At 33.1% G+C, this 27,760-nt stretch overlaps 1 protein-coding gene and 1 long non-coding RNA gene across 2 annotated transcripts; one reads left to right on the top strand and one right to left on the bottom strand.

The window, feature by feature from the left end:
- Positions 1 to 1,777: 1,777 nt before the first annotated feature.
- On the top strand, positions 1,778 to 4,012 carry LOC111625600. The gene is made up of 3 exons (XR_002756751.1): positions 1,778 to 1,894; positions 3,669 to 3,784; positions 3,926 to 4,012. It is a non-coding gene; the product is annotated as an uncharacterized LOC111625600 (long non-coding RNA).
- Positions 4,013 to 20,130: 16,118 nt separating this feature from the next.
- LOC111625549 (gastrula zinc finger protein XlCGF57.1-like) lies at positions 20,131 to 20,804 on the bottom strand (the record flags this gene model as incomplete). Its single annotated transcript, XM_023368715.1, has 1 exon — positions 20,131 to 20,804. A coding segment is annotated over one exon (609 nt), but the record flags the coding sequence as incomplete, so codon positions are not given.
- Positions 20,805 to 27,760: the final 6,956 nt, after the last annotated feature.

Raw genomic sequence — 27,760 nt, 5'->3', positions numbered from 1 at the left:
GAGTCACTGAGCCAAGGCTTACAGTAAGGCGGCCGGGTAGTTAGGAATTGGCTCCAGCCAACCTTAAAATTTCTGTGAAATGTAGATCTCTCGAATTCTACCATTGAAACAAAAATTCTTAACGGTATCTGATATTAATAATAGTACTGCACATGTAGTATTAATTAATAATACAAACGACACTTCATATAGAGTAATATATTATTTAGTCAAGTTTATATATATATATTAATATTTTTACGTTTAATTTAGTATCCATCGAACTCGATACTGTAAAGAAAATTCCCACAAATGTAAACCAGTTGAGGATATTACCAAATTTTGCGAAACTTTCCAAGACTTCTGCGAAAATTTGGGGAATTTCTCATCTTTAGAAAACTTGATGGTAAGTTTAGTTCGACTGTAAACTTATATTTCGATGTTATCAATTTCAGCAAGGAAAAAAAGATACATAACTAACTATAAACAGAAATTACCTGAATTTTTAAATACATAGTTCGTGTTTGCTTCTTTCCTTGGATTGAAATTATAAGATAAAGACAACACAACACGTGAACGATCTGTTAAGAAGGAAATGCTTCTCGTCAGAGCCATAGCAATGCATTGGCACTTGTCCTTCACATCTCTGAAACATATATGCGCCGTGGACTAAAAACTAATGCATTATAAAGGACGCCAAAAACATTGCTATTTAATTTTCTGTTAGTAAAAATAACATTAATTTCGTAGGATTTAGAATCACTACAGGCCTCTAAGTCTTCTCCGAATTCAGGAGAAGTTGGCGTTTCCGCTCTCTGCGGCCTGTAGTGCTGTACGAGGATGGGTTAATAAGTAAGAGCAAATCGCATCTTCGCATTTTATTGAAATGTACGGTATATCATAATAAGACCACATAAGATTCTAAATATCACTTTTGTATAGCTGTTATTATGTTCTATGTATGTATGTATGTATGTCTCTTCAATCCGATATTAAGTTCGGTAGACTATCATTACAGCTTTACACAAGCTGTAATGATAGTCTACCGAACTTAATGTCGGATTAAAGAGACATACATACATACCACATAAGATGTCATCCTTTGCAATGCACTTTTTACATCTTTCGACAAGTTTCGGTATTCCGGTAGCAAAAATATTTTTGATTCTTGTCCAAGCCACAAGTGCATTGCCTTCTTCATCGTATCGTTGCTGTGAAATCTTCGTCTTCGCAATGCTATCTTAAGATTACCAACCACATGATAATCAAACAGACAGAAACTTTATTCTGAAGGTAAAAATTTTCTTTACCTCAGCATGGTAATGTGTCAAGAATGCTCTGAAAATCGATTCGACTTGTTTCATTAGTAACAGTCTTGGCATCTGGCTGTCCACGTGGAGTTCTACGGATCTCGTTTAACACCGAAGTAGGGGCTAATTTTGCATAGAAAGACCTTTGCAGATCGCCCATGCGTTTTACGACCTTATTCCGTCAATCCAATTCTTTTACTTTTTGTCAAATTATTTTTATTTAATCCCTACATCTAAGGTGCTTGAGCTTACATCATATTCACCTGTGCCTAAATAAGGCCCAGATTCTAAAAAAACTTACAACACCGAGATTACCTGGATATTTATTCGACTCCCTAGATTTTCAAAGCCAATAATACTGTAATAATAATCCTTGTTCCAGTTTTTCAGGAAATTAACTATAACATTAGCTATTTTATCTGTTAACATGTAATCAAAAACCCCAAATTAAATAATGAAATTATCGACATTTCTAATTTTAAGATTCCAGAAAAGCCATTGTTTGCTCGTTATCTTGCGGAATACAGAGAAGCAGCTGTACAAGAAAAAGAATTGATTCCTTTGTCTGTGTTGGTCCTTGGAAATTTCTCGGCTAAATTCTGTTCGTAAGTACTTATTTTCGTTAAAAACATTTATCTAATTGATAATTTTTTTATGAATTTTTATTCAAATTTGCTGGTCTTCCAGCCTTTTGTTATTCTTACAGCTTTTAGAGTTTTATACAGTTGAACACCGATTCTCCAACACGCTTGATTTCAAACACTTGCCAGATCGAGCGAGGTCATATCATAACAACTCGAAAGTATTTACTAGATCATTAGTTATAAGCCTCAAATCTCTAAGACATTACAGACTGCTAGAAACTTAAATTAAGCTTATATTAAATATGGATTGCTGCTTGATACATTTGACACATTTGTACCACATTGACACATTTGACACATTGACCTTTGATACTTCAGTCTCTTTTAGAAATCACAGTAAGAGCTAAATGTAAATAAAATGAGCTAAAATCGCATAGAATTGAAGAATCACCCATGAATGCGCTCTATACGCAGTGCTATCTGTTGTCATTCAGTGAACAAATCTGTCTATCGCGGGAATTTTAAGTGCCTTTTTGTCAGGATTGAAAGAGGTGCCGAACCACCAGGTGTCAGAAACTAAATGATAAATCTGTACTTTACTTTAGGGCCGACAATCAAAAACATAGCTTAGGCCCCACGATACATCTTTCGATCTCACGCTTTTAAACTAATTATTAGGCTAATCAGTAGAAGTGAAATAGGCTTCTAATTTGTCTTTGTTTCGCTTTGTGTAAGTAAGCATACACAATATCTTCCAAATGAACCAATTTAAAAAAATTTCTAATGGACGGACGTAAAATTTAATTAAAATTCAGTTATAAAACATAAGTCTAGTGAAACTTTACGTCTTTTTCTTCCAATATCTGTATTAAGTTAGAGACCAAAAATTTTAAAAAAGTACAGCTATTTTATTTTTTTCCTTTATAAACGGCAATGCATTCGGATTAAATTTTTTAAATCCCCCTTCAGGCTATAAAATTCACAAAGGGTCACCCTGTTTTTTAAATTTAACTTTGTTTGTATTCTCTTTTTAAGTTTTAATCCATTTTGTAAATAATCTATTTGGATATTCAATTAGTATAAATATCTCAATTAACTGTTGTTCATTTAGTTTATCTTGTAACATTGTGGTTCTTCTCCAAATTTTTGATAACGCTGTAATAAAATTATTAATTTTTATAAACAACTGACAGTATGATTTATAATTTATTGTTTTTTTTAGTATTACAAGCTTTTTCTTATGTTGTAATTCTGAATCTTGGTTTCTGATTTAATATGGATATTGGAAGAAAAAGACGTGAAGTTTCACTAGTTTTTTCTTCCAATTGATAGAGAAGCTGTTCAAGTTTAATTTTCCATCTGATTCAAACTCTGTCTTGATTCAAACACTTCTAAATCTGTCTTGTTGTCGATTATCTGTAAGAAGTGCCGTAAAAGAGTATGGTGACTCCACAGCATAGAAGGCATAGCCTCTTCCTACAGTATGCAAAGTCAGAATTACTGTGCTGGGTAATGTGCAGTGCTGAAGAATTGTAGTGCTGTGAGGGAAATGGCAACGGTATGCTGTAGCAAATGTAGGAAAAATTCGATTATCAGTTAGATGTGTGCCATATCACACGGGGTGAACAAATTGAGAGATTATAATGGGTAAATGTGAAACTTGAATGGTTTTCCAATGTTTTAATGTACATTATAACGTTTTCAGATAATATTTAACACAATTATAATAATTTAAAACGGTAAAATTGTTTTTGGAAAACTCTGTATTTTTAAAGCATTAAGTAATATTTTTCAGGGCCGATTATTTTTTAATGAACAACAAGTTTCCTAGTTCGGAAGGCACCTGTTATGTTTTTAACCTTCGATTTAATCGAACCTCTTGGAACGATCCTCTTATATCAACTAGAGCTTGTGAGTGTGTTTTGATATTAACATTAATAAATATTCATAATAAAGAGTTCGATTCAAAATATTAAGATTAATATTTTGAATCAATTGAATTAATATAATCAATAAAATGATTAAATTTAAATTTTGAAAATGGTTTTTCAGCTCCGATGCCAACTGCTTCATTCTTGATAGATTTTATGCCGCAAGAATATTTTTTTCCACACTTACAAGTAGAAGGAAATTTCGCAATACACTCACCGTTTAGTATTGAAGATCCTAGTATCTTTGGAAAAAATATGTTTCCCGGGAATATTTATATGGTTATGATTAGACCTGTAAGTATGAAAATAAGCAGAAATATTAATAAATGATCTTATAAATATTGTCAGTTTTATAATTCAGTGTATATCGTGTCTGGAAAGTCACATCACTCACCTGCTGTTTTTCTTCTTGTAATGGAGATATCGAGACATTATAGGATATGGCAGAACCTACCTTATGCTTGTCCACAACAGCAGTATAAAGTGTGTTTTGATATTTAATATGTCTCTATATCTTCTTTATAAAAACAAGAAAAAAATACAGCAATGAGTTGCATAACTTTCCCAGAGAAAAATATGTTTATTAAACACTAACTAGGACATCGCGCAACTTTGTCGTCGCGATATCCTATTTATCGCGATAGAATTGAAGCAGAGCCAGAAACAATGTAACAAACCTTGTACCTGACGGTTGCGGACAGAACTTTGCACTTGTCTTTTCATAAGAGGCTGTCCTTGTACTTATATATGAGGGCAAAGCATTGTCATCTGGGGTAAATGTAAATATGGCGCCCTTTGGATAAGCCTTTCAGAAGTCTGTTAGAAATTTAAAAATTATAAGACTTCTTTTTATTAAATATAGGGCATATTACATTTCATAATGTAATTTTTCGTACTCGTGTGTGAAAATTTTCTGAGAATTTATTAGTTCGCCCATGTAACGATTTTGGAATTTTGGCGTCGTGTCATCATGGCGTTCTGGGCACGTATCTCTCTGCTCCTGCCTTGCCATCACTCTGCTTGAAACTGCCGGCACGGAGAGCCGATCCAAGAACAAAACAATTGCCATCGATTGCTTTGTTCTTTTATAATGCTGTTTTTTAATTTTTCTCCTCTAGATTCTGTTAGACGCACTTAATCGCGCCAGAGAATATGGACATAGTCACTTTGAATCCGCTATACATCGAAAATGAAGTCAAGGATCCCCATTTTTATAACATTTTTTGATTCCTCATCGCAATAAATGGGAAATGGCAAGAATTTATCAAAATCAATCGATCAATTTTGAGATCGAACGCTCTTCGCTAATGCTTCGCCTCAACTAACCGCATTCGTGCTAGTGTCTCCTTGTTCAACAAAGACACACTAGTATAAGATAAAATTGTGTGCTGGCGTCATTCTGTTACCAGCTTTTATTAATTATTATAAAAAGGCAAAAGGCTTAAGTTTGAGGGTAGAGATAAGTTTTATAAAAATTGGAAATGCCAATAACGAGTAAAATTTTCGTTAAGTCTAACCACACTCGAGATACGACACGTCTCCCTCTTTGTATCTTCCAGTCCTTCGATAATTAAGCACTAAAATTTAATAGCATCAATGCCTCTTATATACAAGTTTATCACGCCAAATTTTCTTTCTTAATCTTTATTCCATCCTGTATTATTAAACGACACACACACACACACACACACACACACACACACACACGGATTACAAATTTCCCGTGTTATGGAGATAACAGTCGGGAAAGTGAAAACGGGGTAACGTGACTTTCCGGACACTCTGTAGTAATCTTCCTTGGTAAATATGTTTTATTATTTGCTATTTAGAACAATAATACCTCGTGCAAGATGTTATTTTTCATATCGTAAATAATTTTAACAGGTAAAAAAGTATTTATTGGAGTCTCCTTATTCAACAAATTGTTTCGATTACGTAAGTCAATGGGAAAAGAACAACTACAATGGTCCTCTAAGTATGGAGGTAATGTATTTATATATAATAAACGTAAGTATAAAAATGAATGTGCATTGCTATGATTTATAAATTATTAACTATTATATCAAATTAATATACACTAACGCTCCAGATATAGTGTTGAGAAAGGAACGGTATACAGCAGGGATGGCCAACACGTAGACTGCGGTCGACCGGTCGACTGCAAAGGTTTTAAAAGTAGCCCGCGAAGCTAAAGTTGAACAATTTGCTTTCACTTAAATTAATGTTTAAAAATCTTAATTCGATAATTTATTCTTACAATAATAGACTGTCTGTGCAACGTACCCATACTGTTTGCATTTATCCCGATGAACAATGCAAATGAATGTTAGCGTATGCGCATATAAAAATCCTGAAATTGTTTGCCCATATTCATAGTCGCCCGCAGACTATATTTTACCAAAAAAGTAGCCCCTAAGGGATAAAAGTTTGGCCACACCTGCTATACAGTATAATTAATACATTGTATGAACAGAGATACTGGTATGTGCAGGAAGATGCCTGATATATGCATGCATATTGCTTTGTAACATTTCTTTAAAGGAAGGCCGGCCATAGATTAACTCTTGTTTATTTATTTTCAATTTTTCGCTTTGTGGCACTTATGTAATCTTTTTCATACCCATCGTGGGTTCGGCCAAGTCCACATGACGACAAGATTTTTTATTAAAGTAAAAAAATATATTAATTTAAAATTAAGTGGATAATAAATAATAAACAACACTAATATATTCAAGTTATAGACTGATCCAATTCCTCATATGTTCTATCTCATTGCACTTCCTCGTATGCTATATTTAATTTATCTGTCAGTTGTTCTATCACCTAATTACATAGAGTATTACTTTATTAAAATTAGGTAAAAGTGTTTAATTGAATTATACTCATAATAATAATAGGGAAGCCGGGGCAAGATCGGCATGTTAAGCTTTACTTAAATTTTGTGTAATAAATACTGCAGTAAACTTAAAAAAAAGCTTTGCATATTGTCTATTGGAATGTTACCTTACTATAGAACTGGTTAAAATCAGTTTGGAAATAAAAATAATTAAAATAATTACAACTTTACAAGAAGAGAGAAATTGACGAAGTTGCCCCGGGTATAGGGGCAAGATCGGCAACTTCTCTCTTTTTGTAAAGTTGTAATTATTTTAATTATTTTTATTAAAGTTGCCCCTGGTATAGGGGCAACAGTAATGGGGCAAGATAGGCACGTATATAAAATTATGTTATTAACAATGTATAAGTTGGAATTCACTATTAAAACAAAGAAATACAAATCCAACACCCATTTAATATTATTACAACGAAATGCAAGTTCAAAGACATATATACATGAATAACAAATGCAAACATGTTTTCATTTATCATCTGTTTGATTTTTATCCTTTGCTTCTAATGTGGCTTTATGTTGCCGATCTTACCCCGCTAGTCATGATTTCGAAACATTAAGTACAACCCTGAGAACAGAATGCCAAGCCACGATCTGGCCACGTGAATAAGTTGAAGTTACATCCTTCTAACAGGAAAAGTAACTTTCGTTATCATGGAATTATAACAAAATTTGCCATTTCAATATAAATGGAAGCAAAATATTATATGGAATTGAACGAAAATGAAAATTTGCTTGATAATTCAACTACGCTTGTTGGAGAACAATAAAAACACTACACTCAACAAGCCACCAATAAAATTCAACTGCCTAACCTATAACCAAAGTCTCCTTTTAATTTGTTTTTTAAAAAAAGCGCTTGACAAACTTGCCCCGCATGCCGAAGTTGCCCCGGTCTCCCCTAATTCTGTTATATTTTACTTTTAATTCAAGAATAATTTTTGTAAATTCATATTAAATGAAATATAATTAACGAGAAAAACGTTTGTTATATATATATGCATATTAGAGCTGTTTAGCAGAATGCCATGCCAAGCTACAAAAAGAAAAGATTAAATGTATTTTGAGAGGGTATTTCTATCCTCATGATTACAATTTATGCGTGAATAATGAACGTAAGTAAAATAAAATTTAAATTTTTAGTAAGAATACAAAGGATATTTTAATAAATATTTTTTTCTAGAATCTCCTCTTGATTTAGACTGTTTCACTCTTTGCAACAGACCTTGTTAGTAAGTTATTACTGATATATAAATTATTTTATACTGTTTATTAAATAACCCTTAAAAACAAATCCTAAGATTTTTAATTAATATATGATTTTCATCTAAATATCGGTATTTTATATTTGCCAATTAAAAATATCACTAATGATCTATCGAATAATGAAAGATTAAGACAAATTTTCAGTAATTTTACATTGAAATTTTCGCGATATAAAATTAACCGAAATTTAAAGTATATGCAAAATTTTGAAATGTTTAAAATAATACAGACAAACCTCAGTTTTCGAACTTAATTCGTTCTTAAAGATTGTTGTAAAACCGAAACAAATTTTTCCGTAAGAAACAATATAAAATGGATTAATCCGTTTCCGACCCGAAAAATAGAGCCTTGTTTTGCTTTATAGCTAAAAATGCTTACATATACAATGTAATATTGTATATAATATAATACTGTATTATATATAATAAAATTTAGTTATTAGAGAGCTTGTGGCCGAAGTTTTTACAGTGGAACCCCGGTTAACGAACGTCCTGGTTAACGACCAAATCGGTTAACGAACTTTTATTTTGCAAAAGTTTTGTCTCTGATAACGAACAAAATTCGGATAACGAACGTAACGGTGTTTTGTGTCAAATTTTAGTTGGTGTTAAGCATGCGCGAATTAAGCATTGCTTTTCCGAGTGTTTGTGCTGTACTTCTTTTTTCAGTTTTGTGATTTATATATTTAATCTATATGACATCTAAGAAAGAAAAAAGTCATAGTGGCAATAGAAAACGACAACGCGCTATCGCATTTGAGAAAGATTTTGCTTAAAAGCGTAAGACAATCAACTTTAGATCAATTTCTTCTTCCTTACGGAAAGAGTTTGTTTGTTTGTTAAGTTATGGCAACGCAACACATGGGCGATCTGCCTAGGGGAATGCCTTCTGGGAGGTGTTACAGACGTGGAGAAAACCCGGAAAACTCCACGTGGCTAGCCCGTCTGTGCGAGGTGCGAACTCACGAACGAACTCATCGTGTTCAAGGTACGAAAACCACCTAGCCACTGGTGGGTTTTTTTCCCGAAAGAAACTTCGACTCGAAGAATCTTCCGATGAAGTGCTATCCATTATTTTTTTGGAGGGGATTTCCCTTCTAAGCATTAAGGTTCGTATATCTCCACTTTTCTGCCACCAACTACAACAAACGAAGGTATGTACAGTGCTATTTTATTAAACAAAGTTTACATGTTTGTTGCTGTAATGATAGATACTACGTTTTCCTACATTTTCATCAAAGAAAATTACTGTATATTACAAATAAAATCACAAAAATTTCGGAGACTAGAACGGATTAATTGCATTTGCATTAATTTCTATGGGAAAAATTGCTTCGGTTAACGAACAATTCAGTTAACGAACGGAGTCGCGGAACGGATTAAGTTCGTTAACCGGGGTTCCACTGTATCTCTAAAACGTGAACGTCGAACGTTGAGCGCCGTCATCCTGTAAGCCTAGAAGTTTGACAATGGCGTTTGGAACGTCATTGGAATTATGCTCGACGTTCCAAACGCCATTGTCAAATCTTGTAGACTTACAGGATGGCGGCGCTCAACGTTCGACGTTCACGTTTTAGAGGTGAAAACTTTGGCCGCAAGCTCTCTATTTAATATGACTTGGGCACCTATAAGCACGAATTCTCAGATGCCATTTATGTTATGCGAATGTCAAGGTGGTTTTTATTAATTAATTTGATTGAAATTCAACTGCGGTGCGTATCGAAAACAGGGAATAGTATCCTCATCCTCATATCTCATAGAGGAGTGTTATTGCTATTCGCTTTTCACTCCAGAAGAAACAGTAAGGAAGAGTCGGTCTTATAGAAGACGACCAATCCGAGGAAGATAGGATAGAGGTCACTAAGTAACCAAAGCCGGTCTTATAAGAGACGACCCCCGCGAGAAAGGAAGACAGAATGCCTTCCGGGATGACTTGGAGGGAAAGCGGGCCCCTATTCAGGCGTCATTGGCAAGGAGGAAAACCCGGAAAAAACTCCCGCTGCCAGCTCGTCCGAGTGAGGCGTGAACCCCCGATCGAACTCCGGTGTTTAGGGTCTGGTCACCACTATCAAGCGGAGACGGAGTCCACTCGGCCAAGGGAATAGTATCTTCGCTGCATGTGCATTTAAATCTAATTTAAATAGCGACGTCATCGATGCCGTGACGTCTAATGACGCGGGCGATTTGAACGCCACTAACTTCTGAATCAGTAATCCTGTCGCTGATTGGTGGGGCTATTGACTGAAACCTTATTTCTCATGTTTTAATAATAATTTTTATTCAAAACATTATTCCATTATAAATGTTACATTTACTATAAATTTGTAAAGTGATTATGAATTAAAAGCACAAAAATTTCATATTAATATTAAACTTACATAGTAAAAAAAAAATTAAATTTTTCAATCGTATTTTTTGAATTCCTTAAATTTTGTTCATCAAAACAATAAATAATTTTACGCTTTTTAGTATTTAGAGAATAAAAATGTAAAAAGGAAAATATACTCGTACTTTCATGTTAGATAGTTCTTACTACTTTGAGATCATTAGCTACACTAGGTATACTTAGGTATATATATGCCATTTATCCTAGAAAATGAGTATTTTATGTTTATTTTTTGAAATTGGATTTGAAAACGCAAAAACATACACATATCAAATTTTAATTCGAAATGAACACCAGAACGAATGATAAGCTCTTTACAATACGAGTTGAGCGTATCATTCATTCTGGTGTTTGTTTCATCAAGTGAAAAACGACTTTTCTAAAAATCCCTGATAGTGTTTGATTATTAAGAAATATTAAGGTTCAAAATATCAATTTTCAGTTCTTTGGAATTTGAATATGAAGTAGAAGAACGTGAGGTCAGTACTGCATCTATTGAAGAGGTAAAAACCATTTTTTATTATAACCATATTTCTCTTTTATTTTCGGTTAAAGCAGTGTAATTCAATTTTTGTTTCCAGGTAGAAAAGTTAATTAAAGATTTAAAGTATCCCAATTACAATCTTTCTCAGATTAGGTAAGTACAGTAAAACCTGTCTATGGCGACCACCCACGGTTCCTTCAAAAAGTGGTCTTTTAGACAGGTGGTCATCCAATACAGGTGGTCTTGTAATAACGTATTTCCGTACGTATTTTGCGTACTTTTTAGCCATTTCTACTAAGCAAAACTCGAGGTTAGCTAAAATAAGCGAATTTTTTTCAACGATAGGGCTATATTGATATTGTATTTTAAAGATTAATACAATACTCGCATTTTCTCGATTATAATGCACACTTTCCTTTTCGTTCTCTCCTCAGTTACGTGTATTACGTCATCAATATACAAGCGCGTCCTATCTCTCCATCACTTTGCTTTTGGTTTTCGTTAGTTTAATCTTATTTTAACTTTAAAAATACTGTATTTTTTTAATATTTAATATTTTCTTAATTAATTAAGTACAATAAGAAAAATTATTAATTAATAATAAAACGATTTTATTATTTTTTCTCATTATACGATTTCATTACAATCGCGGAATCGAAAAAGGAAGTAAAACTGATTTTTGCATTAATGCGTTTATTGTTTTTTGAATATTTTGCCTGCGAAAATTACTTGGATATTATTTTTCTAAAAATATCGTGGAAATAAGGTAGGTTGATACAGAAACTATTTATCGCACGTGTACTGTATATGAGCTTCAAAATAAATAAATAAAAATAGATTTTATCAAACGATGAGATCAGCCGATTAATTGTATCGTGTACAATATTTTACACCCCCAAGGAAAATACTGTAGGTCTAGGGTAAAATAAATTTTGTTTTCCCACAGTTAAACTTCGCCGCTAATTGCTGTTGTGATAACTTTAATACGATCTTCTAACGACAGCACTTTGCATTTCGGACATTTTCCAACAAACTGAAATGAATTTCCTTTGTTGCTAGACTAATTTATTAACACCTGCACCTAATTTCGAGGGTGGGAGAAGTGCCCGGGATGGGTTCGAACGAGAGTTTAGACTAATTCATTATATTAGGAGGGGGAAACGTTGTTGAGATGGGTTCTTACAATAGTTTAGACCAGATACATTCGCGAAAGTGGTCGCTTATTACAGGTGTTATATGTTGTTTCGGACCAAAAATCGATGCCCGCGGTCGCGTTACACGGGTGGTCGTTTAATACAGGTAACTTATACGAAGACACTATGGGTAAACTATTCCGTGCCAGAAATTTTTGCCCGTTTTGACAGGTGCCCGTCGAATGCAGGTGGTCGCCTAAGCAGTTTTCACTGTATTCAATTAGAAGATCTGATGATTGATCAGAATTCTCAGAATAATTAAGAAGTAAATCAATGATCAGATCTTCTAATCAAATAAATAAGCTCTCTCAATCATTACAGGATGCGATTTTCTTCACTTGTGTTTTACATCCGCAAGCCAGAAGTTCTGGTCTATAAATATTCACCGAAATTTGAGGTAAATATAAATTACAGTATACTCATACTTCATTCTCTATTATTATTTTTAAAAAGTTATTTATATAACGATATTTTTTTGCAGGCGATTGAAATATTTAGTTACTTGGGAGGTTACTTAGGAATGTGGCTAGGATTATCGCTTCTCAGTGTATACGACGCTATTGTTGCAGTTATAATATCTTTCCAGAACAAAAAATACAAAAAACAATCAGTCGATAATATGAAATTATCAAACGCATGGATTGATCAAAATGCTTAATTTAATGAAATAACAATATGCAAAATTAAGTTTTGAAAATGAATAATTAGTTTATAATATAGTGCAGTATCACGCAATTACTAATTTTACTCAGATTTTAGAACATATTGCACATTTCCTATAATCTGCCTCAATACTTTGAATGTAGGAGACTTACGGGGAGGCTTACAACTGGCTTTCGAACAGCTGTATAAGAAAGTCAACGACCTAGTTCGATTTATATTAAACAGATTATATTATCGGCTTGCTTATCACTGTATTAAAGTAGCTGTAGCAAGCACACACCCATGAAAAATCCCACGAAGTTTTCGTGGACGATTCGTCCGAATATGTCCTTAGAAATCGCCCTAACATTTAGGCTCGTCTCTTATCACCCGGTCGACCCATTGTGGGCTTGGCCGGATCCATAACGAGTTTGCTGTAAAGCTCCTTTTGTACCCACAAGGCAGAAAAAGTTAAATAGAAGGGAACCGTTATAGGTATATTTCTATTGATCTATAATTCTACATCAGTATACTCACTCGATTTGAAATGTATAATTCAAACATTTTTTAAAGTAAATGCTAAGGAAATGTCAAAATATACAAACATGTACCACACAATACAGTATATAAACAATATTTCAATCATTATATTGTTATATAGTCAATAAAATAATCAATCGTTATTATATACATACATTCACTTTAGTATACATACATTCTTATTATTATGGTTTATACACTGTGCTTCTTTTAGCTACTACTTTCGCTAATTTTGTAAAATCCTTTCCTCTACTAAATAATAATAATAATAAATCTAGAAAAGCAGGGGAAGCTTTAAGTTGTAGCTTGTTTAGCTCATGTATAAACAAGGCTTTAAATATCTAAGTAAAACATCGCCATATTATTAGCTGCTGTGACATTAAATAAAAAAGTGCTTAACATTCAAAGATAGGAAAACCACAGTATATTGCTGATGGATATAAAACATGAAGATATCTACTTATTATGCTTATTCAATTATGTATACACATTTTCCAGCAACTATTATTGATTAGAAATAGCCGTGTTATGCTTCATATCTTTAAATCACGGTTTCACACTTTTACGCCTTTTCATGTAAAATCAATCGAAAAACAAAATAGAATTATGTGAAACTAATTGTTCTGTAAAAACTATAAATATTGCACGAATAAATTATATTGCCAGGGTGGCCAAGCTCCTTGATAGTCCGAGCCATTTTTCAAAATTTGAAATTTTTCGCGAGCCGCAATTAAATACGTATTAAAAGGTATGCAAAAAATTCCAGAATACAAATTATATCCGTAGCAAGAGTGATACAAATTGTTTCCTCCAGAGCACAATGTCAACTGTCCGTTGCAATGACAGTTTACAAATTCAAAATCGGTCTGGAGTCGGTCGATAACGGACATTTTGAAACACATGCGGAACGATAATAATTTTTTAAAATATTTTAAGGAGTGTTCGTTCATTGAGGTGCGTTTTTAGGTACTTCAAGTCTATAGACTTTTTAAAATATAATAACACAAAAATGAAAAGGGAACTCGGATACATCTATCGAGAGCCACAAATAATCCTTCAAAGAGCCGCATGTGGCTCGCGAGCCGCAGGTTGGCCACCCCTGTTATATTGTAAGAAATGACTTGGAGTATAATTTATTTACTGATATACAGCAGTAAATTAAAATCTCCAAAAACACACCTGTAAATTTTACGAGCACAGAAAACTGCCGTCAAGGGTGCGTAAATCAATGTTTTTTCAAATTATTATCGTTTTATTTTAGATATACTGTATACAAAACACATTAAGAATGTAACCTTCATTCAATGACAATATTTTACATTTATAACTATTTCAATATGGAAAGTCCTGATATCAGGAATGTCAAGTGATCGTTCGGAGGACAAAAGCCGTAACAGTGGTGTCAAGAATTTTCATTATATACAGTTTTGATATCGGTGCCAATGTCATTTTTAATAATACAATATTTCGGTTTTCAAATGCACAATTCGCAGTGCATTACGGATTTATTTTATTAACAATTATCAGTGATGAGACGATTAATCGGAATCGTCAAGATTTTCGATTCTTCCACATTTTCTAAGTAAATTAATTATTTGTTTCACTGAAAGATTAAAAATTTTTAAGTTTCGATATTAACAATTAAATATTACTTTATTGGAAACTTTCGTGTCGGCAAAATAGAGAGTACGCGACGCCCTCCCCTGTACACGAGGTGACGTATGTAACGGCGAACTCTAAACATGGTTATTGGATAATCTAGTAACCATGCTGTAACTGTCCCCATTTTGGGGAAGATACGGTGAGTTTAGGCCAGCTTGACTGACAATATTCTGTATCTGTTTATACAGGGTGTAAGAGAAAGGTGTGTAAAAATTTGAAAGATTGTAGACGGGTTAACTCCTCTACAACCCCTCAAATTTTACACACCTTTTTGTTACACCCTGTATATCAATATTTGTGAGGCTGCAATTTGAAAAAAATTGTAGACCTATAAATTCCCACTGTCGTCCGTCCACCTGTAGTTATTTAATCTCAAGAAGGGTATTAGACAGATGAAATCCAAGACCAAATATGTAAACCGAAGGGAAGACACAGGAAAAAATATTTACCGTTAATTTTCTTTTCACGAACGGTCGCGCGTGCGGACTTTTAATTCCGGGATGGAGGCGGAAAGAGAGAATCAGAGGAATTACACTCTACAGATTGTCTTTATATACATAATACCCGTTTATTACTCTACTTTAACTATATACAAATCATGTTGGATTACAATTAACGTAGCTATTATTTTCCCGATAACAAGTACTAATGAGAGAGAGAGTTTACATTTACTTCGCGCGAGGATAAATACCTTGATATAAGTCGTGAGGGTTGGAAATTTAGTCCTGGAGTCTCTAGAGGGCACACAGTTCTTTCGAACCATGAGGTTTCTTAGACGGTGGTCTTCCCGCACGGCGGTGATTAGAACAGTCACTGGCAGCGGCTGATCCACACACGTAATCCTACAGTTCACTCAACGGTTAACGAATACATAACCTTGTTATGTTGTTCGTTAACCGATTATCGGTTTACTATAGTTTTTTATGGGCATTTGATTAATTCATTCTGGACATACCAAAAAATAAAAAATATATACTTTCTCACTACATGTATTTATATGTAATAATAAATATACATATAAACACTCTTGCATTTTATTAGTCATGTTTTTTCCGTTTGTGGGGGTTACAAAATCTGTCTAATGTCGATTGCTTTTCTCTCTTCTTCAAGAATTTTCAGAAGTAATTAATGTTATTGTAATTGTAGAGATCTCCAAGCCTATTAACCTCAATCTGGTTTGGATGCCATTCTAAGACTGTTGTTCTGACATTCTCTCACTTCTTGAAAAGATCTTTAATAGCAGATATCGACATTAATTCTCTTTTTCAAAAGAAAATATATCTCGCCGAGTCTGTTGGTGTTCTTCATTCAACAGTTTTTGGCCTTCTTCTGTTGTCAGATCCCTTTCAGGTTTCATTATGAGCTCTTCAATGTTCTTTATTTCTCAATGTAATATTTTTACTCTTTAAGCTGATTGAGTCTTCTCGATAATACAGTTTCTTTCTTAGATACGATTGAACTGCCTACTGTAGACCTGTTCAAGCCATACCGCCCAATAACAACAGACATCAGGCATCTGCGCCCTCTCTACCTTTGCTATTATACTCTCATCTTTCGAAAATAAAAACCGATGCAAAACTTAACGAGTGTCCTCCCGACAGTCTTGCAAATACTATAAGAAATTGTTTTTGTCAGAAAAATAAAAGGCTGGAATTACAAGGGAGAGTTGTAAAGTTCGGAGGAATACTATCCGATCAGAATATACCAAGTTGAGCGTCGATGTCGACGTCTCCGCACTCCAAAAAGTTTCGAATTATTGTCTGAAGACAAAGGAAGACAATCGGCATTCAATATTTTACGTCGCTTCTTATTGTGTTTGTTCTGTGAGATGTTCGTTATCCGATCATGTCTTTGTTGTCCGAACATAAAAATCTTTCGCCAAAGTGTTCGTTAGGCCAAAACTCCACTAGCTTAAAAACGGGAGTAAAACCCCTCACTATAAAAGTTTTTAATCACGTGACCACCATGTTATTTTACGCCCGAGCAGGTCGTAAAACCAGCATAAAAGCGAGTTGAGCCGTGTTCAACTTTCAACGCGAATACGGACATAAAACGTTACCCATCCACCAAGCAGAAGTCAGTGAAATCTAAGTAATTGTGACCGAAAATGGCGTAAAACAAGCTTTTGTGTATGTTCTCTCGTGGCTACTCTAGAATAGATCTGGAAAGATTTATCAAAATTATCCAAAAGTATTCATGTATCAGTGACAGGCCAGATGACTGACAAGTGAGTGGTCAAGGTGTCAGCCTACTGCTCTGGGGAACCTGGGATCGAATCCGGATGAGTCAAGGAACACCCAGGAAATTTTTGGGGGATGGTCCGTTCTGATATGTCGGGCCCCGTCCATCACCACCCGGTCGCCCCATTGAGGGCCTGGCCGAAACCATAATGGGTCTGCTATAAAAGGCCCTCTTAGTGCCCACAGGGCGAAAGAGTATTAAAAAAGATGTATCAGCGACAAGAAGTATCCCGATTATAACAATGGATGCCTAAAACACGCGATATGGGCGGCCAAAGGAAAATCCTTCCTAAATTGAAGAATTTTCCTTTGGCCGCCTATATCGCCTGTTTTATAGGAATATATATATAATCTAGACTGATTATGTTTTATCGGAATACATATAATCAAGACGGATTGATGATAATAATCAGCGCAGAGCCCAAACGGTTAAAAGTTAAAATTTGGCACACAGTTAGGGTATGTCACGAGAACGCACACTAAGAAGGGATTTTTCGAAATTCCCACCCGCGGGGGAGAGAGACAAGACTAAGGCTTCAACAATGGAAGCGTTAAGTAGCAATGAAAGTGTTAACAATGGAAGTGTAAAGAGAAAGCAGTGTGCAAAATTAACAGGGCAGATGCGTTTGTTGCAAGAAATCGAGAATATTTTTACACTCATCTAAAAGTTCTATAATTAGTCTGAAAACAGGGGACTAATTCTTGCAATATGTGAAAACGGGTAAGATTAGCTTAATTAAAATGCCTCGATGTCCTTTTCTTACTAAATTATAAATTTTTTGTCTGTAAACAAGCATTCACTATTATCAGGACTTATTATACTGGCTTAATAGACAATACAGAGTTTCACAGAAAACAATTTTTATTTAACATACCTGGACACATACATAATTTTGCGTTTCGGACATATTTGTCTCTCCTCATCAGGTATTTTTGTATTCTATTCTATAAATAAAAAATTTTTAAAAATTACATTTAAAATTTACCGACAACTTATTTACAAATTAAAATTCTTACAATGTTCAGATTTTCTCCCACATTTAACTTAACCGGATATTCAATTCTAACCGGTAACAACATTATTATTATACACTTAAACCTGTTTTTAAACATATTATTATTTTAACATTATATCATTTTTTACATTTATTTAATATTTTATACATTTATTTACTATTTCACAACTTACTTCTCTTCTTGTTGCATTTCGCTAACACTTCGTTTCCACTTTTTCCGAATGTTCTTTTTATCTTCTGGACACACTCCTTTTTCTAAGATTCTTCGCCATGATTGGTGCATTTCTCTACCAGTATTGCTATTTATCCTATTATTTTGTCTAATTATATTAATATAATATGTTCATAAAGTTGTCTTTTGTAATTATTCTTTTCTTTTTTCCTTATTTTTACAGAATTTAATACTATTTCACAACCTGTATTATTACAATGCTCCGCTATTACTGAATTTGTATAATTTCCCTTGATTGCTCTGATGTGTTCGTTTCTCCTATATATTTTTTTTCTGGTTTACAATTACAATTAAAAGGAGTACACCACTCCTTTTTCTTCTGTCATATTTTCCTTCATTTCTATAACATAAATTGTTTTTTGTTGAATTTACTTTTTCTGGTATTAAATTAATTCTACTGTTTAATACTTTTTTGATTCTTTCAAACATCTTAGGGATATACTTTATTTTAACAAAACTTTTCTCTTTATCTATTAATCTTATTTGTTTATCATTTTTCAGATTTTTTAACCATTTATTCAGTATACGTTTTGGATAAAAAAACATTAGGTAAAAGTGGAAACGAAGTGTTAGCCAAATGCAACAAGAAGAGATGTAAGTTGTGAAATAGTAAATATTAAATAAATGTAAAAAAATGACATAATGTTAAAATAATAATTTGTTTAAAACAGGTATAAGTTCATAGTAATACTGTCGTTGCTGGTTATAATTGAATATCCGGTGGAGTTAAATGTAAAAGAAAATCTAAACATTGTAAGAATTTTACTTTGTAAATAAGTTGTCGGTAATTTTAAATGTAATTTTAAAAAAATTTATTTATAGAATAGAATACAAAAATACCTGCTGAGGAGGAACAAATATGTCCGAAACGCAAAAATTATGTATGTGTCCAGGTATATTAAATAAAAATTGTTTTCTGTGAAATTCTGTATTGTCTGTTAAGCCAGTATAATAAGTCTAATAATAATAAGCTAGTATAATAAGCTGATAATAGCTAATTAAAATATTTTTAGATAAGTCCGAAAATATGCTTTTAAAAAATAAAACAAATACAAAATGAATGAAATTTTATTGTTATACCAAGAGTTTGTACTCGCATTTGCCCATTATAACAATGACACGAAAATTTTTATTTATTTAATTCTTTTGGTATACACATAGCGAAAAACTAAAGTTTAAATAAATATATAATATTACTTAGCGGGCCACACAATTTAACCTGACGTTAAATAAATTATACTGAGTGGATAGTATTATGGAAACAAAAGTGTCACAAACTAAACTTTAAATCACGTGACTTTTCTGCAAAATTTAATTCTAGGTTCAAATGCCATCAGATTGAAAAAACCAACTTACAACACACCTTCTCGAAACAAACGAGTAAACAAACTTATTGGAGAAAATCTTGACTTCAGATTCTGAACTAAAGTTACAAAGTGAAAAACTATAAATTTTGTTTGTAGAAGAATTTACTAATAAATACTGAGTTCTGTAAATTAACAAAGATGATGTTTTTTTATATGAAATTATAAAATTGAAAGTAAATTACATCTGAATGTAAATATCGTGATGCTTTTTAGTTAACGTTTCAAAAAATTCAACGAAATTAACAAATGATTTTAATTTTAAACCAGTTTTAATTAAATATTTTAATCGTTATACATAATAAAAATTATAACTTTTGAAGAAAAATTGTTTCTAATGAATATTTTAATGTTTTTTCTAGGTCCGTATTTCAAATGAATTTCTATGGACATAATTGACATACGGTTTTTCTCCTTAGTGGATGCAAAGTTTCTTTAATTAAACTTTTGCTTACACTCGTCACAACTGTAAAGATTTCATTTAGTGTGGGTGCGAAGATGTCTAATTAAGCTTCCCTTTACAGAAAACTTCTCTTCACACTCATCACAAATGTAAGGCTTTTCTCCAGTATGGGTCCGAAGATGTTTAATTAAGTTCTCCTTTAGTGTAAACTTCCGTTTACACTCGTCACAAGTGTAAGGCTTTTCTCCAGTATGAGTCCGAACGTGTTTAATTAAGTCTCCCTTTTGTGTAAACTTCCTTTTACATTCTTCACAAGCGTAAGGCTTTTCTCCAGTGTGGGTGCGAAGGTGGTTAATTAAGTGTCCCTTTAGTGTAAACTTCCGTTTACACTCGTCACAAGTGTAAGGCTTTTCTCCAATATGAGTCCGAACGTGTTTAATTAAGTCTCCCTTTTGTGTAAACTTCTTTTTACATTCTTCACAAGCGTAAGGCTTTTTTCCAGTGTGGGTGCGAAGGTGTATAATTAAGTGGCCCTTTTGTGTAAACTTTTGTTTGCACTCGTTACAAGTGTAAGGCTTTTCTCCTGTATGTACTATTTCATGGCTTTGTAAATTGTGTTCAGATGTAAAGTTCTTCTCACAGTGTTTACATGAAAATATCTTTCGGTTCCTTTTATCTGCAATTAAAAAAATTGATCTAAATAATATTTTATCTGTGCATAATCAATTAATTTTCTTTAATCACAACAATAATTAACCACTAATAATATTTAACTAAACATAAGCATCTTTATATCTAAAAGCACATTTCTGCATCAAAACACAATAACTAATTTTAAAGATGAGAAGTTTGAGCATTAGTATATCATATTACTAATATTTTCAACCACAGCTAATCATATTAAAGTAAACAATTTATGTAAAATATTTATAAAATGTTTGTATATTTTCATGCTTTTCCGTTGATCTTTATTTGTATATTTATGTAATAGATCTTTCTCCTGCTTCTTCGTTGACACTGTTAAATGAGGAGCATCAATGTAAGTAAAATACTATTTAATATAATTCGTTCTTTAAAATCTTCGAAAATCTTTTCTTCTAAACTTTGTATTTCATCCAAAGAACAACTGAAAGTAATAACAATACACATGAAATAAATTCTATAAATTTTAATTTAATTTGACATTTTTAAAATTATAATGTTTTATTCATAATCCTATTCATTTACAGTGTTAAATGTATAATTGTAAAATACGTTCCATTCAAATAAAAAGGATACTATAATTTAATAAAATATTTCTTTTATAGCACGTTTCCTGTAAGACGAATTTACAACTTTCAAGCCTGTAAAATACAAATTCTTAAGAGTTAATCGTGGATTTCATTCTTCTCCTTTTGTAGTTTCTGTTTTCTGTATTTTCAAGATGAAAATCAGCTAAATAAAAAAATAAAACATGTTTAAATCTCAAACTAATTCAAAGTATTTACAGTATTTACAAAGTACAGTGATTAAAATTTCTATTCTCTACACTGAATCTTTTAAAATATGTAAACTGTTTTTGAATTATTTGATATTTACAGTGTACATATTTCAAAAATCACTCTGGTATTCGAACTTGTACTGTGATTATATTAAATAAGTTAAAATGCTTTCATTGAATTTCATTACTTCATTGAAAAATTCAGCTAAGTTTCTTAACTCACCTGGAAACATTTAAATCTGATCTGAGATAAATTTATTATAAAATAGCAAAATTCTTTAAACTTTTAGGATAGAAATGGGTTTTGTTTAAAAAATTGTAAATACTAATAACGAGTAAAATCGTCGTGAATAGTGACCCTACTACACAGAAAAAACGAGCCCCTTTTATGTCACCCGCTCAATGTTAGATAGCATCAATGATCCTAATACAAAAACCTCCTTGAAAATTTCAGAAATTTTCTACAGAAGACATAGAAATTATTAAGTCCGAAAGGAAGAAGAAAATATTGCTCCCACAAACACCCACACGAACATCCATATATACACTTAATCGAAAGACTTTGTATATGACACGTATATGGTCTGTTTAGTTGGCGAAAAAAAAACGTTAAAAAATGGAGGAGGGAGAAAAGATAGACAGTAGAAAAAGGTATGATCCCTCTGAGCGGTGTTCATTTGGTTATTGAACCCTCTAAGTTTAATGTTAGCATGCAGTTTTTAGGCTGCAAGTCTGTGGTCCCCCAAAGGATCTAAGGAAAACCTGAGAATAGCGAACAGCAATGATTGAGGACCGCCACGAATATCTAAGAGTAGAAGTTAGTGTCAAGTGGCTGTTAGTGAATAACTTCTATCTACTTAATAGTATTGGGTTGTTCGGAAAGTAAGTTCGTTTTTTTCCACAGAAAAAAACGCAATATTCTTATGATAAATAAATATTTTATTGAATTATATGTTGACCATTTTGGTCAAATACCTGTTGTCATCGTTTCTGGTAGTAGCACAATTTCACATTCATAAAAGTTTTGATCGTTGCTTACAAAAAACCGATCCAAGTGATTTTTGACATTGTCATTTCAAGTAAATGTCTTACAGTTAAAAAAAGTTATACAGACCGGAACAAGTAATAATCTGAGTGTGCTCGATCTGGCGAATACGGTTGGTGTGATAGCACGTCCCATCTAAGTTATCACAGTTTCTGACGAGTTACCAAACTTGTGTGAAATTTGGCATTATTGTGGTAAAACACTACAGCTGTTTTTTTAATCAATTCTGGCTGCCTTTTTCTATTTGATGATATTACGCAATTTGTTTACTCGAATGCAGTTCACTTTCGAATCAATTGTTAAATTGTCTGGTAAAAGCTCCAAAAAAAATTTCCTTAATATCCCACCAAATAGAGCATTTTTCTTTAAGAACTCGTGGAATTCATACATCGAGCATTGAAACGAAACCAATTTGTTTTAAGTACTCATAAACAGTTCAATTTGACAAATTTAATCTCTTAGTGATTTCACGTGTTGTTATTTTGCAGTTTGCTTCAATCGGTACTTTTATTTTGTTATCATTGGCTTCAATTGGCCATCCATAACGTGGTGCATCTTCAATACTGAAATTGCCAGAACGAAATTTTGTAAACCAGTTTTGGCACTGTCGTTCTGTCAACACATCTCCACCGATTTTTTTCTTGCTTGAACGGCATTTTTATTTTTTTGGTAATAAAAAAGCAAAATATGCCGAAGTTGCTGCTTTCGATCTTCCATATTTGATAGGACACAAAAAATAAACAATTGCACGAAATCAAACAAAATTTCTTATAAATAAGCCATAAAATGCTAGCTGTCAAAATATATAATGATAATACGGTTTAGAACGAAAATTGCGGGAAAAATACCACTATTCCGTCTAGTGGTAAAAAAAAACGAACTTACTTTCCGAACAATCCAATAATAATAGAAAACGCGAGCGCAAGACTTAAGGCTAACTTAACTGCTAGATAGACAGCGCGATATACAAACGAGGACAACGACAAAACAGACTACATAGAAAAAACAAATAAGCAAGACACCAACGTTTTCTTCTACACTAACCTAACAAAACCTAATCGAGAAGCTATAGCTAACATGCGCTAATTTAACTTACAACTAAGACTAACCGAAAACTGGGTGAAAGGTAATGAGAAGAAAAAAGACAAAAAATAATAAAAAAAGGAAATACTTAATAAGTAATAAGACAACTATTGATTAACTACAGAACAAACCAAGGGGAAGCTACTTGCCATCCATTGTACAGGAGTGAATACCCTCAATGGCCCCACAAAGGGATATAAATGCGATATGTTGGAATATTGTACGCGTGTTAATGAGTTGGTGCGAGTTGCATGGCCAGGTGTAACCTTCAAGAATAGCCGGTCTCATTAAGCTATTCCTAATCATCTATATATACAGAAAAAAAATCCTCCGAACATTTTCTTTTGCATTTTTCGATTTTTCATCACTTGTGTCCAAAACATGTAAAAATCTAGTAGGAGTGTTATTTTTCCCAATCGCTCTGTTATATATAACAAAGTGATTAGTCAAAAAAGTATAAATCTAACAATTATAATTACTGTACTTAAATCAAGAGTTCAATAAATATGTAGGGACTTATATTTTATGATAGTCTTTAAGTTTTACTTTACTCTCGAATATTTTTCGTTAAGATTCGAAAAGTAAAGCTAGCGCGTTTATAAATACAGTATTAATAACTAGAAGATAAGCCCGGAGTTGCTCAGGCAAAAAGTAACGATAGCGAAGGTTAAGATTATTACATTATTAACCGTTTTAACAGAATGCAAGAATTAGGTCCCCCTGTTTCCAGACTAATTAAAAAATTTTTAGATGGGTCTAAAAATATATTCGATTTCCCACTAAACGCAAAAAAATCGCATCTGCGCCTGTAAATCTTGCAGGTTTCTTTCTCTAACACTTGCATTGTTACTTAATACTTCCAATTTGAAGTCTTAATCCTGTCCCTCTTCTCCTTGGGGGGGGGGATTTCGAATAATTCCTTTTTAGCGTACGGTCTCGTGACGTATCCTAACTGTGTACCAACTTTCAACTCCTAGCCGTTTGGGCTCTGCGCTGATTATCATCATCAACCCATCTCGATTATATATATATATATATATATGTTACTGTGAAAGACCAAAATTAGAGAATGTCGATATTCTCCGGTGAATGTCGAAACATACAAAATACGTTGATGAAAGACCGAATATTTGGTTATATTATTATACATTCGAACAATCGTCGGTGTATGTCGACAAGCACAGATAAGCTTTGGCGGTGGTCGAAATGACACCCTAGTGCCGATGTCGACAGTCTGTCGCCAAATTGTTTGCTTTTTGCTTCTGCTCAAATTGGTGATACCGTACGAATACAAGTCCCTGATGTTGACCAAGGCCGTACAGATGCCCGAAATGTGTTTGCAGTTGTTGTTGAAGAGTTATAGAAGACTCTGACTTTTATAAATTAGCAAACAAAAATAATACCCTCAAGCAGCTTTATACCCGTAATCAGTTCGTAATTTGTAAAGAAAAGTTACTTTCCATAGATGAGATTTCTTCTCAAGAAAAATTACTGAGAGAAGCAGCTGCAGCTAATTCGAAAAGTGGAAGGCAAGACTATACACGCTGTCATTGCAAAAAGAAGTGTTCCACGAATAAATGCAGTTGTAAAAGCAAGGGACAAGAGTCCCTTGCTTTTAACCATTGCAAAGAGAAGTGTTCCACGAATAAATGCAGTTGTAAAAGCAAGGGACTCTTGTGCAATTCAGAGTGCCATAACAGTTTAAGTTGTTGCAATAAATAAGAATCTATAACGTTAAATCACATAATATATGTGTAAGTTTACTATTGTATTATTTTCTTTAATGATTTAGAATGTACTGTTTGTTTTAGCTTTAACAGTTTATTTACATGTGCTGTTACTTAAGCTTTCTCCTATTTTGACATATTAAAAAGTTGCATTTTTGTCTTAACGTGATAAAAATATTTTTATTTAATATTCACCATCAGTGCATGCTGAATATCGACATTTGCCGGTGTAAGTGAGAAATAATGATATTTAGCAAATATTTCGTACATACACGAAACGACTGTGTGAATGGTGACATTCGCCATATATCGGTCATTCACAGTAACATATATATAGATTTGTGTCAATAACTATTACACTATATTATTTCACAAATTCGCCATTAACATACTATGATTAATCCGTTTTTTTTATCCTACACGGTAAAATCACGATAAGGATAATTACACGGTTAATATGGTATTCCATTTTGACTAAAATTTCAATCTTATATTGAATTACATTATTGAGTTATACATATTGAGTTATACTAGATTCAATTAATATAAATATTTTCGCGTGATGACATACCTGCTATGAACTTGTATTCCTTTTATTATTCACGATAATCCAAAAGACCACAGGAACAAAATCTGTATTCCACTAATAAATTATCATTTTTGGAGTTAAATTCTACTTGGATAATATTTGTTGTAGTTATGCAATCTTCAAACCATTAAAGTTATTTCTTCGTTTCTGATCCGGTTTTTTCCTCTTACAACGTCACGTCACTGTGGTGCTCATTAGCATATTCTCTCGTCTTAAGTTAATTAATACGGAATTGAATATATCATATTTTATTTTACAGGGCTATTGTTGAATATATTTATTATAAATTAATTTTTTACAATATTTTAAACCAGTTTTCGTTTATTTTTACACTTGGATTTTTATTTATGCTATTTCGACTTTTAAAAATTTCAACACTCTCTTTAAACTTTTTATTATATACTTTTGGCTCTTTATGTAAAATTTCTATATTATTTTGATCGATGTTACAATTATTTATTGTACAATGATCGTGAAACGCTGAATTAAGTTTATGATATTTAAAATCTGCTACATCCTCTTTAAGTCTTGTTTTCATCTGTCTTTTTGTTTCTCCTATATAAACTTTATTGATGGTACTGTACATGTACAGTACATATAACCAAATCTTAAATTGTGATACGTATAATAACACACAACTAAACGAAACTTTGTATAAATGTACTCACTATCGTTTTCTCCTCCGAAAAGAAACATCAGGCGCGAAAGAAGTGGCCTAAATAAAACCAGTCGAGCTGACTTCAGATACCTCCACCGCCCACTTCAAACCTCTAAATATGAACACGTGCACACTAATAGGATGCGTAAACATGAAAGCGAGCAACTATTTAAAAAATAGATACACATATAATTATTTTTTTAAAATTAAATTCATGCACGGATAATCGGGAGTTTATTGTATAAATAAATAGATTATGCTGTATAAAACATACTTTCAAATCCCAGATCTTTGTAAAGTTAAAACCGTTTTAAAACGCTACTATATACAGGTAAAGGCTGCTATACACCATGGGTTAATCCTTTGAGACTGCCTGTCCTTGAGGAACTTCCGAATTTCCTATCCCCCAAAAACGAAGAAAACCTCTCAGCAGATGGTGGGGCAGCTTGCCCCGGGCGCCACTGGCAGAGGGGAGCCTAATGGTTTCCAAGAATAACAAAATTTGTTTCTGGAGGGGGGAGGGGCGCCAATATAGTGTCGCGGCCCGGGTGCAGTTACGTTCGCTACGTCATTGTGTTTATTATTACACCACTGATGTTTATTGGCAACAAATTCTATTAAAACTCGCGGAAAATAATTCCGCGAGTTTTAATGAATTTCCAGAATGTCCTTGCCCTTTGGATTGCCGTGCGGTAACAATCAACGACGTGTGGAAGCAGTTGAGTCAGAGATAGATGCTTCGTTTACAAACAACACAGCCGTTTATTAAACACGAAAGAAGCTTACAAGATTTCCGCAATCTTGGAAGTTATGCGGCGGCTGCGGCCTCTGGGTCTTCCTCTCCTTTCCAAGATAGTCCCATTTTGAAGGAGTGTCCCTTGTTCGCGAATGAACCATTCCATCACGTCTTGACGACTCCGGGATGATGCGGTCGACTTCCGTTGATGGAAAGATGTCGATCCGAGGTCGGGAGATGGAGACGAAGATGGGTGCGAGACACACACACAACAACAGATCCGTCACTTGGAACTTTCGGGAGAAGAAGCCGTCGCGTCCT

Source organism: Centruroides sculpturatus, unplaced genomic scaffold (assembly GCF_000671375.1).
Source record: "Centruroides sculpturatus isolate CEXI.00-Female unplaced genomic scaffold, Cexi_2.0 scaffold99, whole genome shotgun sequence".
Classification (NCBI taxonomy): Eukaryota; Metazoa; Arthropoda; class Arachnida; order Scorpiones; family Buthidae; genus Centruroides; species Centruroides sculpturatus.
Note: the sequence above shows the minus strand (reverse complement) of the source record. Positions and strands in the feature narration are given on the sequence as shown.